Source organism: Poecile atricapillus, chromosome 7 (genome assembly GCF_030490865.1).
Source record: "Poecile atricapillus isolate bPoeAtr1 chromosome 7, bPoeAtr1.hap1, whole genome shotgun sequence".
Taxonomy (NCBI): Eukaryota; Metazoa; Chordata; class Aves; order Passeriformes; family Paridae; genus Poecile; species Poecile atricapillus.
This window is the reverse complement of record NC_081255.1, coordinates 20,121,415-20,140,012: the sequence shown is the minus strand read 5'-3', so window position 1 is coordinate 20,140,012 and position 18,598 is coordinate 20,121,415. Positions and strand designations below refer to the sequence as shown.

The 18,598-nt window shown below is 35.9% G+C and overlaps 1 protein-coding gene across 4 annotated transcripts in view; it reads left to right on the top strand.

Annotated features, from left to right (window-relative positions):
- Positions 1-17,849, top strand: part of PRKACB (protein kinase cAMP-activated catalytic subunit beta) — a 67,703-nt gene extending 49,854 nt beyond the window's left edge. For all 4 annotated transcript variants that reach the window (XM_058842469.1, XM_058842468.1, XM_058842470.1 and 1 more), the window contains 8 exons: positions 510-638; positions 3,988-4,086; positions 5,070-5,152; positions 5,687-5,813; positions 7,981-8,076; positions 9,582-9,704; positions 11,732-11,896; positions 15,557-17,849. In XM_058842469.1, the coding sequence (XP_058698452.1) occupies positions 510-638; positions 3,988-4,086; positions 5,070-5,152; positions 5,687-5,813; positions 7,981-8,076; positions 9,582-9,704; positions 11,732-11,896; positions 15,557-15,682 (948 nt within the window). In that variant the 3' untranslated portion in view covers positions 15,683-17,849. The remainder of the gene's footprint in view (positions 1-509; positions 639-3,987; positions 4,087-5,069; positions 5,153-5,686; positions 5,814-7,980; positions 8,077-9,581; positions 9,705-11,731; positions 11,897-15,556) is intronic.
- The last annotated feature ends 749 nt before the right edge of the window (positions 17,850-18,598 follow it).

The window sequence follows — 18,598 nt, the reverse complement described above, 5'->3', positions numbered from 1 at the left end:
AGCTTGTTAGAGAGAAATCTTGTAAAATTTGGGATTTTGGGGAAGGTTGATTCTTCTTCTAAAGCAATATTTGAGATGCTGTGGCAATGAACGTCTGAGAAAATGTGCTCAGGGATGTGCTCTTCAGACAGCTCTCATGTAGAACTGTCTCAAGAGCTTGGCGTTTTTTGCATGTTCTAATATTCTTGTTCATGAAGCACGAAGGGGTTATTTATCTGCATATATTCATGATCTGTTTACTGCTAGATGTTCCCTACTAAACATGTATGGACAGCGGTATGGACAAATTAGAGAAATGTTGATATAGTTCAGTTAAGTCTTCTGCTTTAATGAGTGCAATGTAAAATCTCTTTTCAAAATTTGACAGGTATCAAATTATAGCAGTATAGTTGGCTATAGTTATCTTTGTTAAATGTAATATTACTCAACTGTTTTCATAACTGAATTCATCCAGTTAAAATTGTCTTTGGTATTAGTTTGTAAATAATGTGATTATATCCTACGTATAGAATACTGCTGGCCTAGATGATTTTGAGCGGCAAAAAACCCTTGGAACAGGATCATTTGGGAGAGTAATGATGGTGAAACATAAATCCACAGAACAGTATTATGCTATGAAGATACTGGACAAACAGAAGGTTGGTATAATTTATAGTGGGTTTTGTGCTACAGAAGAGTTTCATGTAGATGATCTGGTAGCTGTGGCTGAACTGAGTTGCACATACTGTGCTTTTTCTTATCACACTTGGATACCAGTGATAATTTAAATGCTTTATTTTCTGTTTTAGCCAGTAGGTTCTGTTGTTGGGATTGTGCAGACTTTGTACAATGGCTCTAAGTAGCCTCTAAGTACAAGGCATTAATAAAATGTTATTGGATAAATTCTTTGCTTAGATTTTGTAAGGTGGCCTGTATATTCTTTGGCAAAAGCAAAATGTAGTGCTATGGTTCAAATAAACTTTTGCAGGATAGTTCAAAACTACCTAGATCAGAAATTTATTACTCTTAGATTAAGTAAGCAATGTCATTTGATAAAATTTAAATTTTAAATTGTATAGTATAGAATTACAGAATGTGAAGAAGTATTTTAACAGAATTTATCAATACAAGTAGTTTTTAATGGTTTTGACAAGTTTTTCAAAAGTGCATTATTTAGATTAGTAGATTCCAAAATTCTCAATGTAAGAGCTGTTCTCATTTTGTAATACTGTTCTCATTTTGTAATACACTAAACATAATTTTGCTGCTGTATAACAAAGATCATATTAAGACAATATTAATCTGGCAAAGAGAACTTAATAATCAGCAACTAACAAATTCAAAGTCAGCGTTGCCTCAGTGTAACTTCTGCACTTAGGCATTATTACATTTCTGAGTAATTTTATGTAATGGAACTATGGCAGTGACATAGTCAAACTGTTTTGCCTGAGTTTCAGTTCCAGTATTCTTTACATGTGATTGGGGTCCTGGACCTTGAATAATGGGTCATTTAATGAAGGACTGCTTTATAATGGTCTGACAAACAAAAACTTTTGACATCTTTTTGTGTCAAATCTGACATGATTTTTTTTTTCCTTAGGAAAGCTTGATTTTACTTTATACTTACTTAGAAAAGCTAAATTTTTTGTATGTAATGCATTCTCCTAGTATAATGGTGTCTAACTTGTATTTTAAAAAAAATCCAATTAAGTTAAAATTACATTCCAGCATAGTACAAATAAAGACAGCCCAGCCATTTCCACCCATGTGGAAATATACCTCAGCATTACCTCAGCATGGCTGGTGGCACCCTGCAGGCAGAGCATCCCAGTGCTGCACAAGGAGCCCACTACCAAATTTCAGATTTTCAGCTTTTTTCACTTTGAACCATTTTTTGTGAATGGCTCAGTTTTCATCACTGGAGGAGTTTAGGAAATAACATCTTATTCCAGAAAGCTGCCATAAAAATACTCACTATTTTTTTGAAAAAAAGTTAATTTAATTCGTTGCTACATCTCAGAATTGGAAAGTTATCTGGAAAAAGCAAAAAGGTCACATTTTTAACAACTGCAGTGGACATGCAGTAAATTATTCAGAGGATTATAAAGACATTTGCATCCACACATCAGTCTTCTGTTCATAAATTAGCTGGTTTAGTCTATAATAAGAAGTCTTGATGTGTTCCTTTATGAAATACCTGCTTTTTCAACTTAGCATAATTATTTATTTATGTGTTCTATTAGAAACATATTAGTATATAGAAATATATTAGTAGCTTCCATTAATTGTTAAAAAAATAGGAGATGGTTTGGTGAGAACACGTTTGTATCTCTTTGTTTATGACAGAAAACATACAGATGTCTGAAATTAGACAATGGACAGGCTGCCTATAATTTTTCATTTCCATTTTACTTGGAAAAAGGGAAAGCATCCAGTGTATGTCTTTGTTGTCCAATCTCATGTTTGTTTCATGAAACATGAAAAAAAATGTAATGGATGTTGATGCAGCCAGTAGTTTTCTGTGTAGGGATGTTATTCCTTTGTCTGCCTTGAGTTGGGAAGGCTGTAAGAAGCCATGGCTTGCCTAGTTTAATTACATAATTGCTTTTGGAAAGAAAAAAATCATGAACAAGAGCTTGGACACAAACAAGCTGTTGGAGAATCTGCCATTCCCAGACACCATTTGGTATATGGGAAGCTGACACTGCCCTGAGCCTGGGCTTAGTGTGAACAAAGCTGTGTCTGAAGCCCCAGCTGGGCATTCTGAAGTGTTAAACAGCAGCTTCAGCCTGGGCTATTGCTCCATCCCCCTCCAGTACCTCACTGGGAAGAGATGCAGGAGGAACAGGGGGTGAAGTCTGGTCTGGCATTGCAGCTGAACACCTCACAGACAAGAGGCTTGGCTTTCTTGCTTGGATGAACAAGATCATTCCAGCACCCCAGCTTTTTAGGGATGAAGGAGACACTTCCTACAAACGAGTTGATTTGAGCAAAACTTTATTTGCACACTAAAGATCTGGAATTCTAAGGAGGCGTAATGTTTTTAAATCGTTATTTCCTTTGTTTGATGTTTATTTCAAAACAGTAGTGAGTCTTTTATAGGGACTATCTTTTGCATCTAAATTTAAATACAATTTCAGTCAGGTTGGAATATCTTGATTATCTCTTATTTATAGCAGTTAGATTTCATTTTCAAACATAAAAACAGACTTGTTTTGATCACTCTTGTACGTTTTCTTCTCTTTTCCTATGGAGCAAGGAAAAAAAAAAACTAAATTGGAAATCATGCCATTCTGAAAATGGGTTATAGATAAATTGTGCAATAAGGATTAAATAAAATGGATAGAATTCATTATGCAATGTTGGGGTCTAACACAAGGAAACCAATTATTAATTGCTGAGAAAGAACAGTGATCAGAAACCTGCCACTTGCTGCCTTGTTAGCAGCCTAACATTTTAATGGATTACAAGAAGTAACTTATTCATAAAAATGGAGATTTTGAATTTGTATTTTCCTTGGTTTTATCACTAATATGTGAACTGTATAGCATAAGTCTTATGTATAACATAAGCCCGTTTACTTCTGTTCACAAGTAACAAAATTCTTAATTTAGTGTGTCCCATGGTTTCCTGCCTTTCTTAGCAAAGGGTCCAAAGATCAAATGGATTTTATTGAAGTGCTGAGGAGGTATGGCAACCTAAGTATGGTAAACCTAAGCAATTCAGAGAAAATGCAGAGGTTTTCCTTACTGACTCTTACACTCAGCAAGTAGGAAGAAACAGTATTTGTAGAGTAGTCTGCCAACCATATTACACAAGTGTTACTCTTTAAAATGTTATTAGACTTTTTAATCCTTTCTTGGTTCTAGTATTGTACTAGGAGTCCACAAGGTTTTTCATTTTTTGTAAAGTTACAAGCTTGCTTTCAACTTATTGTTTAACACTAAAACGTTTATCAAGAACTATAAAATATCAGACTTAAACTGAAGATTGTTTTTTCTCTCCTAGGTCGTCAAACTGAAGCAGATAGAACACACACTGAATGAGAAGAGGATATTACAAGCAGTGAACTTCCCTTTCCTTGTTAAACTGGAGTATTCTTTTAAGGTAGTCATTACTTTCAAAGTAGTTGTTGGGTTTCAGGGAAGTGCATGCTTACACTTCAGATATTAAAATACATAACTTTTACTGTACAATAGTTCAAGTATTTTGGTTTTCAAAGATGCTTCATTTGGCATTGTTGCCAGGGCTTGAGTAGGAATGGAGTGCACTCGTGTACACTTCATATATCCAGTTCATCAGGTAATGATTGAAAGGATATCTCCAAATAAAAAAAAGAAAATGAAATTAAATTAAATTCCTCAGAGTTTTCTCTTCTCTTGGACTGAAACTAGATTTTGTACAACAAGGGAGCTTTTAGGCATCATTTTATCTTGGAGAGATAGCAAAGCATGTCTTTTTATACCAATATACAGAATGGTAAATTTGTAATTGTTCTGCATATCTTTTTGCTTGAGATTTATACCTGAGGCAAGTCTTAATGACAGTTTTAACCATGAAGGAAGGAACTTTGAGCTTAGCTTCTAATTTCATGACAGTACATATTAGTTAGTCTGTAAAGAAATTGAGAAGCTTTCTAGTTTATAGAGTGCTATGTGATTTTTTGTTTTATAATTTTAAATGAGTAGGCATGTTCTGCCTTAATCATTTGAGGTTTGGGGCAGGGGCTGTGGACACAATACCTCAAGCTGTCAGTTTCAAACATTGAAGAGTTCAAGGTCTTGACTTGTAGTAGGCATCTTACCCTCTCTATGTCAGGTCTCTTACACACCAGTCTGTGTTTGAACCTTACTAATTATCTTTATTCAGATCCGCTTTAAAAGGGATTTCTTGAAATAGATGATGGTTCTTTTGCAGTTTTTCAAGAATTTCTACAGATGTTGCTTTATATTTGTCAATGTCATTGGATGGATACAGTTTTTCATTTCCATTCATTAATAAAATGTACTCCACATGGGAGTTGTAGGCTATGGCATGCCTAATGTGTATTTGTATGTGTATATGTGTACTTGTCTCCTTAATTTCCTTAGGACAATTCTAATTTATACATGGTAATGGAGTATGTTCCTGGTGGAGAAATGTTTTCACATCTAAGAAGAATCGGAAGGTTCAGGTAAGAGTATTAAAGACACTGTTCCTTTAAAAAGTCTTAATTTGATGATTTGGGATGAGGGTTTTATAAAACTTGTTAGCATAGAAGAAAAAATTCCGAAGGATTAAGTGCATTTACTTTACCTCTCGTTTAGTGGACTTAAATTAGTCCACTAAATTATTAATTATTAAATAATTATTAAATTATTTTTCATTTAGTTAATACAGGCATTTGTGATCTGTACATGGTAGAATCTTGGAATTCCTATGTATATTGTTGCTGAAATTCATGGTAGTTTCTAAAAGTAAAATTTGAAGTCAAAGCTCTGCACTGTGGGATAAGTACATCTTGATTTGCATGTGTATTTTAGCTGCAAGACTTAAATTTAGGGAATGCATGTGTCAATTCTGAAAATGTTTGCTTTTACTTTTTCTTGTTGCACCACTAAAGAACCAGTTAAAAGATACTTAATATGTCTACCCCTGACAGTTAGGTGGTTGTTTTGGTACCTTAGCATAGCATTGAAGTACTTAATATTCTTTTCATTCTTCACAGTGAACCACATGCACGGTTTTATGCAGCTCAGATAGTGCTAACATTTGAGTACCTCCATTCATTAGACCTCATCTACAGAGATCTAAAGCCTGAAAATCTTTTAATTGATCAGCAAGGATACATCCAGGTATGATATTCTTTATATATATAGGGAGTGAAGTTTTGTCTTACAGTGTAGATTTAGGTAATGTGAGAAAATGTGTTTAGAATAAATGGTCTATTAGCATGTTTGTGTGGAGCATTCAAATGCCCTACTGTCTAGTAATGGTTAAAACCCTTGGGTTGTACTTCCTCTGACTAAAATTAAGTGCGCTCAGTAGAGCTGTCTGCAGTTGAGCCAGTTGTCAGGATTTCCCTTGGGGTCTGTGGTGAGAAGTAGGTGATTACATGGCTCTGTTCATCTGACCTATTTTATATGTCTGCCCTAGAACAAGATGAAAGGTGCCCTAAAATGTCTGTTTCTCTGCACTGTCTGTATAAGTAGTTTAGGAAAACCAGCTCAGATATTAACCCTGACATGATAGTACTTATGTCCATTAGATGTATCCCACCCTTGGAGAGTCCTAGCCTTCCCAGCATAGCTGGAGTGGGAGCTGAGTTGAGATCAGCACTGCAGTGCTCAAGTGACAGCTTTGGTTTTACAACAGCCTCTCGTGGCACCTTCTCATCTTCCTCTTAGCTCTTATGTTTTTAGCTAAATGGCAAATGGGAAGGCAGAGTGCAGCAACAAGCATTCTGCAAGGCTGTGTAGTCCTTAAACTTAAAAGGAAGTTCTTCTTCCCTTATTGTGTCACCTTTTGTCACAGCAGAATCTAAACAAAAAAATACATAATAAAAATGTTTGCAAGAAGTGTAAAGTATTAATATCTTACGTTGTTTATAAGTGTAAAATATTTTTGCGTAGAGTGTAAGGTAACACTGTAGGGAGAAGAGCTCCTTTAATGTAGCTGTGGAGCACCATTAAGGTACAGCTGGTTTGCTCCATTTGCTGTGACCAGCTTACTCCACCACTGGCAGCTCTCTCTGTGCAACAATATGTTTTTGTGATGGTGGCAGAGGGAGGTTTGAGTTCATATCTTGATGCTGCAGCTCCAGCTTCATTTTCTTTTTGCATTTTAAAGCCATTATGGTTTTTCCTGTGTCTGCGGTGTAATCTTCTCACATAGACTGATGTGCATTCCAAAACACAGAAACTGTTCTTTGCTGATGAAGCAGGTCTCTCCAGTCAGCATGTCACCCACTCCATTCAGTTTCAGCTGCTGATGCTGTTGTTTCTACCAAAAATTAAGAAAAGCTGCCTTGGTAGTTTGGAGTTTGGCTTCTTTAGTTGTGGCATTAATGTACAGCAACATCAGCACGAGTTATTGTATAATTAACAGCGATTCTCATTTAGTACAGTATGTTTTCTCAAGGAATGGGTTGAAATTGAAACCAAGAAGGAGGAAACAAAAGAAACAAGCATAGACTTGGTAGCTTGAAATTGCTCCCAGAATTTCACATGTAATTACCTGGGTTCTGTATGTATTCCACAATATGGTCCAGGAAAAAACCAAGACAGTATGATATTCCTTGCAGAGTTCTGAAAACTTACTGTAGAAAACATGACAAGTGAAATGAAGAATTTATATGTCCAAGTACTTGCCATTTGTGAATATAATTATTGTTAAATTTTCCCCCCAGACCTCAAATAAACAAACTTGACTCTGTGGTGCTTTCAAAGATACTCAGAATCAGAAGTTACTGGAAGACGTCCTCTATGTCATCTTATTCCCACACTAATTTTACATATGACCTTTATACACTTAAGCAATAACATTCTAAATTTACAAGACTGGGGGATATGTTGACCCTTCTTTGTGATTCATTTATTTGTTTAACTAAAGGAAACTAAAGGAAAAGATAAATATCTTGTTTATATTCTTCAAATTTCCAGCATTACAAACACTCTCATGTTAAAAAGTATAAGGAAAACTATTAATGTAATTGCAGTACCTGTGAAAGATTAATAAGCCATAGTTTCCACTGATTTTTAAATTATAAATAGAAGCTGATGTCAGGGTGATAATATATATTTTTGTGTTATTTATTAATTTTATCATGAGACCTATTTATCTGACTTAGAAGTACCAGGAGGACTGACTAATAAAGGTTCATCTGACTGTATGATACTATGTGATTTGAGAAATAAATTTTTCCCCTGTAAAAAATGACTTTCCAAAATATTTCTAAAGTACTTAATTTTAAATTTCTTTTTAGCAATGCACTTACAGTCAGTTTATTTCTTCTGATGACAGGTCACGGACTTTGGCTTTGCAAAAAGAGTAAAAGGCAGAACTTGGACGTTATGTGGGACTCCAGAATACCTGGCACCTGAAATAATTCTCAGCAAGGTACTTTGTCTTGTTACTCAGCCTTGCATTTGATGTAGTTAAAACTTCTGACCCAAGTTTCAGGCTCTGAGGGATAAACAATTGCTGATGCTTCCAAAAATTAAATCTTGACTAGTCAATTCTTTAAAAATGACACAAAATTAAGTCATTGCATTGTAAATATTCGTTTAGTATGCCAAAACTTACTTCTAATAAGGAATTTTAACTGTACCAAACTTTCTACATATGCTTGCCACATAACTTGTGAGGGGAAAAGAGATTTTAAAAACCTGTAATTAGGTTATTTAACTAACTTCCCTATCAGAACAAGAGATCTGAGTGATTACATTCTGAAGTGTTAACACTCTAGAACAAGAACTCCAAAGGTAACAAGAACTGCGGATGGGATGAATCAGTAGTTATTACATAACTAGTTGCAGAGCTTCAGGTCTAAGGCAGTTGATATCAAATCAAGCATGACAATCCACTGGTTTTACACCTAAAGTTCATGCAGTCTAAGCTGACTGTAGATCTGTTTGTCTGCTACTTGCGCTAAGTGTTCCATCTTAAAAAAGTATTATTCATCCTATAGCTGTTTAACTGTAGCACTGTATGTTTTGCAAATGGAAAATATAGAACTGCTTATACTATAAAGAAATCATAGTTCATAATGTTAAATTACACATTTAACATGTGCTTTAATTAAATACCCTTTGCAGATCGTCAAAAATGAACAAAAAATACTTCTGTTTAGGGAAAAAATATTTGCATGGCTTTTTTCCCCTGTGCAGCTAAAACAGCAAAAGAAATTGCAATGCATCTACTACAATGTCTTCAAAATAGATTTTCCTGAAAGTGTGAGTCTGAGCCCTGAGCTTTGTAAAAAATCTCAGAGAACATATATGAAATGGATGGGTTTGGCGGTTTCTTTGTCTTTCGTAACATTGAATAGGACCTACTAATGATTTAAGGTTCAGGCTTTTAAAATCAGATCATAAATTACTCTAACAGCTAATTAACTGAACTTTAAAGCTCTTGTAGCTGATTAACTACATATGAAACTGAATGTTCCAAAATGTGGATAATCAAGGAAAATGGTGACAGTGTACAATACAGCATGTGTTGTTATATATGTTGTTAGAATGAAATTTCCCTAAGCTTTGAGGACTTATCAGTCTGTAACAAGATTGTTTTGATTTCAAATAAATGAATAGGTTGTGCCCATTTCTGTCATTTAGGGAGTCTTGTAATAGGAGTATAAAGAAATCCCTGACACTCAGCACAGGAATGTGTGCAAAATGCTTTATTTCCATCACTGTTTCACTGTCATCTCTGTATTAGGTTTTAAGTGTATTGCTGTTGGAATCTGTGAGTGCCAGTTTGGTTGGAGTCAGGTTATAAGTTCTGCATAAAACAAGCAATAATGTATTTGCTTTCTTCGTATTCCATAAATATATAGACATATACTGAAAATCTTAACCTGTGTTAGAAACTGTACTAACAGTGCCATTTTTCATTTTATTCAGGGTTACAACAAGGCAGTGGATTGGTGGGCATTAGGAGTGTTAATCTATGAAATGGCAGCTGGATATCCCCCATTCTTTGCAGATCAGCCCATTCAAATTTACGAGAAGATTGTGTCTGGCAAGGTGAGTTAAGGCTCTGGGTGTTTTCACAAATGCAGTTGTTTCTATAGAACCTGGTTTTTGGTGGAGAAGATGCAGAATTCACTGGCCACTAGACAGTGAGCAATTTGAAAAGGACCTAGGAGAAGTTTGTAATGTACATTTCATAAGTACAGGCATTGTTACTTGAAAATCAAAAGTTATAAAAATCTGTTCCCTGCCTTCAAATTTAAAATGCAAGTTACTAAATTTACAGACATTTTGGTATTCTATTCTTTTATGCTTGGATTAAAGTGATCCAACGACTATTAACGACTTAACTGTGTGCTTAATTTGCCTAGCTGTTTTCTATAATTTTTTTGCCATTTTTGAGAAGCCCTGAGGGGTTTCCATCATTCCCAGTAGGTCTCTTTACTTCCACAGTCTTACAGCTAGACATGTCTAACATTCTGTTTGGTTTTCATTGTTATATAATATTTTTTGAAAAGTGTTTCCAATGTTTCCCTTTTATTTTTCATTAATATTGTTTAGTGTGCTGGATAGCACCAAAATGTAGTCATTCTGTTGTTTCTCCTGCCAGACAGTGTTGATTCTTTGTGCTCACTTAATTTGTTAGAGTTGTTCTCTTCCTTGCCCCTACATAGACACACACAGTGCTGCATCTCAGGTGCCTCTGTAATTCTAATCGAGGGCAGTATCTCAGTAGGCTTCTGGTGCACTGCACTGAGCTTGATTCTTAATAAAGAAGGTGGTTGGTGGTTGCTCCTTAAAAGGTTTTAATTTTGTGAACCTTCAGGTGTGTCCATGAATATATGGGAATTAATTTGCAAAGACATATTTTAAAGAAATCCTTTTCTTCTAAACTAAAAACAAAATGTTGGGCATTTTTTGTGGTTTTATCTAATTGGCTTGACATCTGTAAAAGGTCATCTACCTTTTTTACTGAGTCCATGGATGGACTACAGCAGAAACATCAACTCTGGAAGCTGTAATTCAGTCCTCAGCTAGCAGTTCTTTATAACCTGGGGTCTTTCATTTATTCTACCTCATTTGGTTAGTTCTCTACTTAAAATTTTGAGTTAATATTTCCTTACTTCTCAGTGGTCTAGGTATTATAGTCATTAAACCTGTGAATTTCTCATGATCTACAGTAGAACTATATTGATAGGTAAACTGAAGCAGGGTCCTTGATAATTTGACATCTTGATTTTTTGAAATGTTTTTATGTCAAGTAATTGCATGATCTGTATTTACATCATAACTGATCAGCTCAATATTGGAGTGTCAAACACTGAGACTATGAGGATGACAAATACAGCTTTCTGCCTGTTCTTTTCCCCTTCCTTCTCTCTGCCATCTCAAATGGTGTCAGTAGATCATTTATTAGCAAAACCCTTTGTAATTACATCCCACGAATAATCTTCAAATATCCTTTAGCCAGGTTTGAATGAATTGCAAGTCACTAGTGTGCTATCTTCAAATAGTGCTGTTATGTAAGGCTTCTGATGTTGGTGCATTTAGTTATCAGAAACAGATTGCAGTACAGCATGAAGTTCCAGATTGACTTTTCATATATGATTGCTGAAGTACAGTTATTTCAGAGCACATCTATGTATTTATATGCTGTGTATATGCTATATACTGTGTCTCCTCTGTTTCTGTATATATATATATTTATATATATATAAAATAGAATCTAAAAATTTATAACAAGAAAATAACTGAGAAAGTCTTGAGATGATGTGTTGTTAAAACACCTAGTTAAGCATAGCTTTTAGATCACAATTATATTAAATTAATATCTTGCTCCTTGTAAATTTCCAGTTCAAGAAACAGTAGAGGGGCAGTGTAATGCTACTGATAAAGACTTTGTGAAACAGAAATACATGTGCAACAATAACCATCTCTTCATGCATTCCTGCTTGATTTGGTTTTAGAAGAAAGATAGAAAATTGCCCCACTGTTTCCCTTTGTATGAAGTTGTTTGCCCTCACAGGAGAAAGAATCAAATTTGTATCATGTTTTTTAATGTTGAGGATGTATCATTTTAGGTGAGGTTCCCATCACACTTCAGTTCAGACCTAAAGGATCTTCTAAGAAATTTACTCCAGGTAGATTTGACCAAACGATATGGAAATCTCAAGAATGGTGTAAATGACATAAAGAATCACAAGTGGTTTGCAACTACGGATTGGATTGCCATTTATCAGAGAAAGGTAAGACCCTTCCTGATCAAAACTATTACAGGTCTTAAAGGGATTGAATTAAAATTTCTAATTATTGTGTTTATTTCCTAGATCTGTGACTTTAAATTGAGATAGGGTGAAAGTATTTTAATCTTTTAAGATTCTGAAGGATATGTATTGATTGAATTATGTTTGTTTCTTCTGGGTATTTTATTCTGGACCTCTGTATACGTTCACGTTCCCTTTAACACACATGTCGTGCCTTAGTCTATTTCTGGATTATCTCAGGATGAGGCATCTCCTGCCTCTCTCACTTTTTTTTAACCCCTGCTATAGTGGCATCTATAAATACTCCTCCACAGCAGAAATGAATTTGTTTTCCTTTCCAGGCAGCTCTTAGCACTCAGACTGTGCTTCAGTGTGGAGAAGCTCAAGCAAAGCTAGAGCTTTTCTTTTTTCCCCCAAAGCAACCTTCTGCCTCTGTAAAAAAAGCTAGAGATAAGCAATAATATTTAAATAAATTGGTTTGAATTTGAAATGCTAACAGTCTGACTATAGAGGCATGAACTCATTGCTGTTAGAGCGGTATTTTAAGGGCCAAACCTAAATACTAACAATAGTTTATAAAAAGAAACTGGTTGTTTGGCTACACAAACTGACAGTACAGTTGTTGAATTATTCACTAATGTATTAATTACTAGAAGACAGGGTACAATTAATGCATCCTATATTCCTTGCATTAAGTACAGATATTTTTAAGAAAATATTCCCCATTGTGGAATTCTAATTATCTGTTCTTCACTTTCTTAATGCCTCATTGTAAGGCAGATTTATATGCACTGAGATTCATTTGCCAGTACTCTGTTTGGGAACACCCAGGCCCCATAATATTAACAGTGTTTTAATACTGTGCTAAATATTCTTAGCATTGCTAGTGTACTGCTGTAGTGAATTACTTTCACAGAAATAAGAAATATTTTTAAATGTTAAGAAGTAGTAGAGTCAGAATAGCTATTACTAGATTTAAAGGGTTGTGAAAACTGATACCGAGTTAAGTTTGAAGCTTCTAATTATAAAGAATAAATACTGTAATACTGAGGGTCTGAAACAACAGTATGGATTGTAATATCATTCCAGTAGTTACAGAAATGCAGCAATAAATCTTAGTCTTACACTGGTTTTTCACAGTGGCTGTTACCACAGCATGTATTCTCCTGAATAAATGTAGTGTTCCTTAGCAGCTAATGTCATGTGAATGAATTTTTTATTTTTTTTTTAATGCTATAGTCATAAGTAAACCAGTCAGTTACTTAATATTTTGGATACAGAATCACAAAATATGCTGAGTTGGAAGGGACTCACAAGGATCATCAAATCCAATTCTGGGCCCTGCACAGGACACCCCAGGAGTCTCACCATGTGCTTGAGGGCGTTTTCCAAACACTTCTTGAATTCTTGTCAGGCTGGTGCTGTTCCACTGTCCTGGGGAGCTGTTCCAGTGCCCAGCCACCCTCTGGGTGAAGAAACTTCTGATATCCAACCTAAACCTCCCAACTCAGCTTCAGGTCATTCCCTCGGGTCCTGTCACTGTCACCACAGAGCAGAGATCGGTGCCTGCCGCTCCCCCTCCCCTCCCGAGGAAGTTGTGACTGCAGTGAGCTCTGCCCTCAGTCTCCTCCAGGCTGAACAGACCCAGGGCCCTCAGCCCCTCCTCACACAGCTGCCCCTCAAGGCCTTTGACCACCTTTGTTGCCCTCCTCTGGACACTCTGATAGTTTAATGTCTTTCTTACATTATAGCACCCAAACTGCCCCCAGCACTCGAGGTGAGGCTGCCCCAGAGCAGAGCAGGACAATCCTCTCCCTTGCCCGGCTGGCCATGCTGTTCCTGATGTCCCCAGGACACAGCTGCCCCTGCTGGCTGCCAGGGCACTGCTGGCTCAACTTGCCATCAACCAGGACCCCCAGGTTCCTTCCCACAGCTGCTCTCCAGCCTCTCGTCCCTCAGTCTGTCCCTACATCCAGGGTAGCATCATCCCAGGTGCAGAATCCAATGCTGAATTTCATATACTTCCTGATTGCCCAGTCCTCAAATTTGACAGTCTCTGTGCAGGGCCTCCCTGCCCTCCCCAGAGTCAAAAGCTCCTCCCAGTTTTCTGTCATCTATGAACTTAGTTAGTATCCCTTCCACTTCTGTGTCCAAATAATTTATGAAGACGTTCAAGAGCACAGGGCCAAGGATTGAGCCCTACAAAACCCTACTAGTGACAGGTCACCAGTCTTATGTCATCCTGTAACCTTTTGTGCCCCACCTGTGAGCCAGTTACTCACCCATTGCATGATATACCATCAAGTCTTCCTTTCTTTGTGTATTTCCATATTTATTAACACACTGCCTGATAAAATGATTGTACTTAGGGCCAAACAGGTATTTCCACTAAAAAACAGTGTTATCTCCTGCAATCTCTTTTTAGCAATTTCCATAGTGAAGATAATAGGAAAAGGTATGATGTATCTTATTTGAAAGTGTTCTAAAGTTCAAGCAATAAATGAGATATTTTCTGTGCTCTGAGTTTTGTTGTAAGAGAGTAACTAAAAATCAGTTTAAGAAGAGACAGAATTCAGATAATGGTGATGTGTGGCTTTGTAGGCTAGGTATGTACACAGACTGTGTGTTCACTCAGGCTAAATCACTGAAACACAGCTAAATCACTGAAACATGTATCTTATTTTTAGAATAAAACACATGCACGTGACAATTGCACACACCAATGCACAAGTTACTATTATGTCTTGGCACTGTATAATGGTATTGTATAATGGTAAACTCCACCGCCTGGAGTTTAATTTGTGTTAGTCTGTGCTGTACCTCTTTATTTTACTGATCTACACACGACACACCCCCACCATCAGCAATCTACCTGGGGGCACAGTGTGGTGTGATCCTCCGCCTCAGCTGGAGCTGTGCCTGCCCTGTTTCATTGCCTCCCCACCATTCTGCCTCTGGCACACTTACTCCTTCAGTTGTTTGGGAGAGAGATACTTATCTGATTACTTTGTGTTTCCAGGTTTAAATTTGCACCACCTGCATAGTTTTGTTGTAATTCTGCTTACCTTACCTTACGGTACAGTCTTTGAGTGACTCTTTCAAGTCATTGTTTGTGTCTCATTGTGGCCTAGTTTGGAGGAGGCTTTCACTTCTCACTTAGGTCCTAGGAGGAATGTCATAAGAGATGCAGAACAAATTCTTTTCCACCTGTATTAGGTTAGATTTTATTTTGAAATAGAAGATTGTTATTAAGTAGGAGGGAGAGGCATTCCAAACTTTCCTAAGATTTTTGTATAGTGGTGGTGGCAATCAGTGTACTCCATGTCCTGTGCTAAGGAGCTGGAAGGAGCAGGATCACTTATGCAAGGAGAGGACTAATCTTTGTTTTGAGGTGGAAGTAATTTTTTAATGATGTCTGTCAGCAAGAGATTACTCTTTTTCAATTTAGATTCACACATCTAAGCCTGTGCCTTCTTAGGTTGGTTGTGTTTATGTGCCACAGCTTAAACCTGTAATACCTGATTTCTTGGCACAATCTGAGAAGTAATGGGAGTATTGCTGTGCTCATTATTACAGTGTTAAATCTATTGGTATTTGGCCAGTAACATTTCATGTGCCTTTTTGTGTCTCTAACAAATACAGGTAGAAGCTCCATTCATACCAAAGTGCAGAGGTCCTGGAGATACCAGCAACTTTGATGACTATGAAGAAGAAGATATTCGTGCTTCTCTAACAGAAAAATGTGCAAAAGAATTTGCTGATTTTTAGTAGGAGTAAGAGGACAAGATGACATCAGGGCTCACATTGGGATCTTTGCACTCTGTTAACAGATGAGGTGGAGCTGAGACCATCATATGTCAAAACAGTTACCTAGTTACTTCATTCCACAAAGCTGACTGAGGTCTTTATTGCCATCTTCCATGTGTGCAGTTTGCACCAACCCTTCTAACTAGGCACAATTAAGCAAGCACTGTTTGTGCAGTAACACAGAATAATAGACCACTTTCCTACTTAACTTTGGTTTCTGTCGTTCTTTGTTTCTGTGTATTGTTCATTTTCCCCCTTTGAAATGAAGTAGTTTTTTACCCAAGAATGCTCCATTTTATTTTGAATAATGTATTATTTGTGTGAGTGAAATGGAAGGTGTTGCGGCTAGTGTGATTTAGACTGAAGTGAAAGATAAATGTTGCTTCTAGTCTGTGCCAGCCAATAATTCATGTCTGTCTTGTGTCTGATGCTACAATTTATAATAATTTTTTAGTAGCTCAGACTAAACCTAGCCAACATTTTTAGCATTTTTGAAGGTAGTATTTATCGCCATATAAATGTCTGCTAAATTAACTTAAAAACATTTCTTCCTGGAGGCTGACCAAAATTCAGTAGAATCAATTGGATGGCTTAAGTAGGGGACAGTAGCTAGACCCCGTGCCTTGGTTTTCTACATCCCTGCAGTTTTTGTCACTGCCTTCTTCCTTTGTATTTCCCACCTAGGCAGTAGGCAAGTTGCCATAACCAGACTGTACCATGGAAAGCTTACAGTCTCATGAGAGGGAGTAATTCCACCTGGTCTGGATTTTGGACCATATTAAACCAAGTCAACTTACCAGCATTTCAGTTGGCAGGTGTGAAATGGCTTGTTTAAGATCAAGAACCCTAAACTCTTAAAGGAAGTTTTGGTCAGTACTGTAGAGAAATCATTTTGATTCACTTTTTCTTCTTTTATTTTTTTCCTTAATTTTTTAAAAGTAGCCAGTGTTTTGGCTTCCAAAGTATTCCTTGCTTCAAGCCTTTTTTGATTAAAAAAGGCATCCATTAGAATAAAAACCATCATGCCACAAAAAGCAAAATGCGCTCTGCCATTAGCTATGAAAAACAAATGGTTTAGCAAATGCAAAATAATGTTCTAGATGCATCGCTGGATGAACACGGTTATTTTTTGTTAGCTGTTAAGAATAAGAGGTTATTGCCAAGTTTTTATTCTGGTATACTATATTAGTAAACTGAGGATGGAGTACTGCTACAATCATTTTCTTTTTAATTACAGCACTTCATTCATGAAGAAAAGATCAAGTTTAAAAACTGCAACAGCTGAGTTTATTTTAGTTGCGTTGTGTCTTCATTTCTAACCTACTTTCTTTCAATCAATCAGAATGTATGGTCACACAGATACAAGTATTTGGGTTTAATTATGTTTTGTATACTCTCACCAACTGACTTAAAAGGTATTGCTACCATGTGCTAGCTTTGGGCACTTTTACACATTTATTTCAATGTTAATAATCAGCGGCTCAGCACTTTTTTTTGGGGTTGCTTTTAAACTTATTCATAGTAGTTTTATTTGTACACTTGGTTCTGGCTGTCTCAGTGACCTGTCTTAAACAGCACATCTAAAAGTTAAAACTAGACTCATGTTTTATGATAAATTTACATGCATACAAGGATGAATTGTTTTTTTAAAGAAATGAGCTATATTGATACATAGCCATCGGATTTGTTTGAATGCCAGTGGAAATAAACAGCTGGCAGTCCTTCCTTTTAATCTGTACGACGCTCCTAAAAGAAAGGCCTTTGTAGACATTTTACAAAAGAGTATGAAACATACCACCCAATGTTCTGTCTGTTTAGGTTGTTGAGCATTTTTGCACAACGTCATTAGGAGGCTGACACCGAATGCAGTCTTTGTCCACCCATATTTACATACATGCAAGAAAAGTATAAGATACTTTGCTGTAGCAAATTTTATGTAACAAAGATATATCGTCACATTAATAAATTTAAAGAAATCCTTTGTATGAAAATGTTAAAATCTTTTGTATTTCATTTAGACCAAGGACATGCTGCTGTATGCTAGCTGTATGCGATAAATTCTACAGTAACTTTGTTGTCGTTTATGAACTTTAAAAGATTTTAATAAATGTTGGAGATCACAATTTGATTCTGTTATGATTTTAATTTTTAATCATTACATTTCTAGTTCTAGAAAGGTTCAGATATTTTTCTGTTCTGTAAAATACTGTAATCATTCATCTTGCGTGTACAATAAGACAAAAGTCTAGGAAATTGGTTCTGACGTGTCTGTCTGATATCCAGATTAAATTCTACATGGGCATAAGTGGAAAAGTCATCATAATGCCATGATATTATGCTATTTTTTAATTTTATGAAAATCCTGTTAGAAAGTAAAACACTTTTCCAATATGGCATAATAGACTTCAGTATGGAAATGAGATTCTATTTTGGAAAAGGAGGGGAAGTGTGCAATTTCCAAGGCATTAGTGAGTACATTTGACAATGTGAGTATTATACAACCCTCTCATTTAAACACAGTCATGAAATATAACTACAGAATATTATGTTACCTGTATTTAATTTGAAAAATCCTTTTCACAATATGGAAAAATTGTATATCTATGACAGTAGAAGCTTGTTAATTTTACACATTTGAGGAATTAAGTGTTGAACTATATGGTATATTTTAATTGTATTCTAGTTGTATGTAACTTTCATTTCCAACATAAAGGATTGTATCTCATTAAGTAAATTGCTTTTTTTATTATCTTGTCAGTTGCATTAAAACCCTTATTTTTAAATCCTTTAAAGTATTTTACTAATTTTTGCAAATAATTAGATGTTTTTAAGTGCTGCAATAGTGTGCAATAGTAAACATTTATATACAGAAGTGCA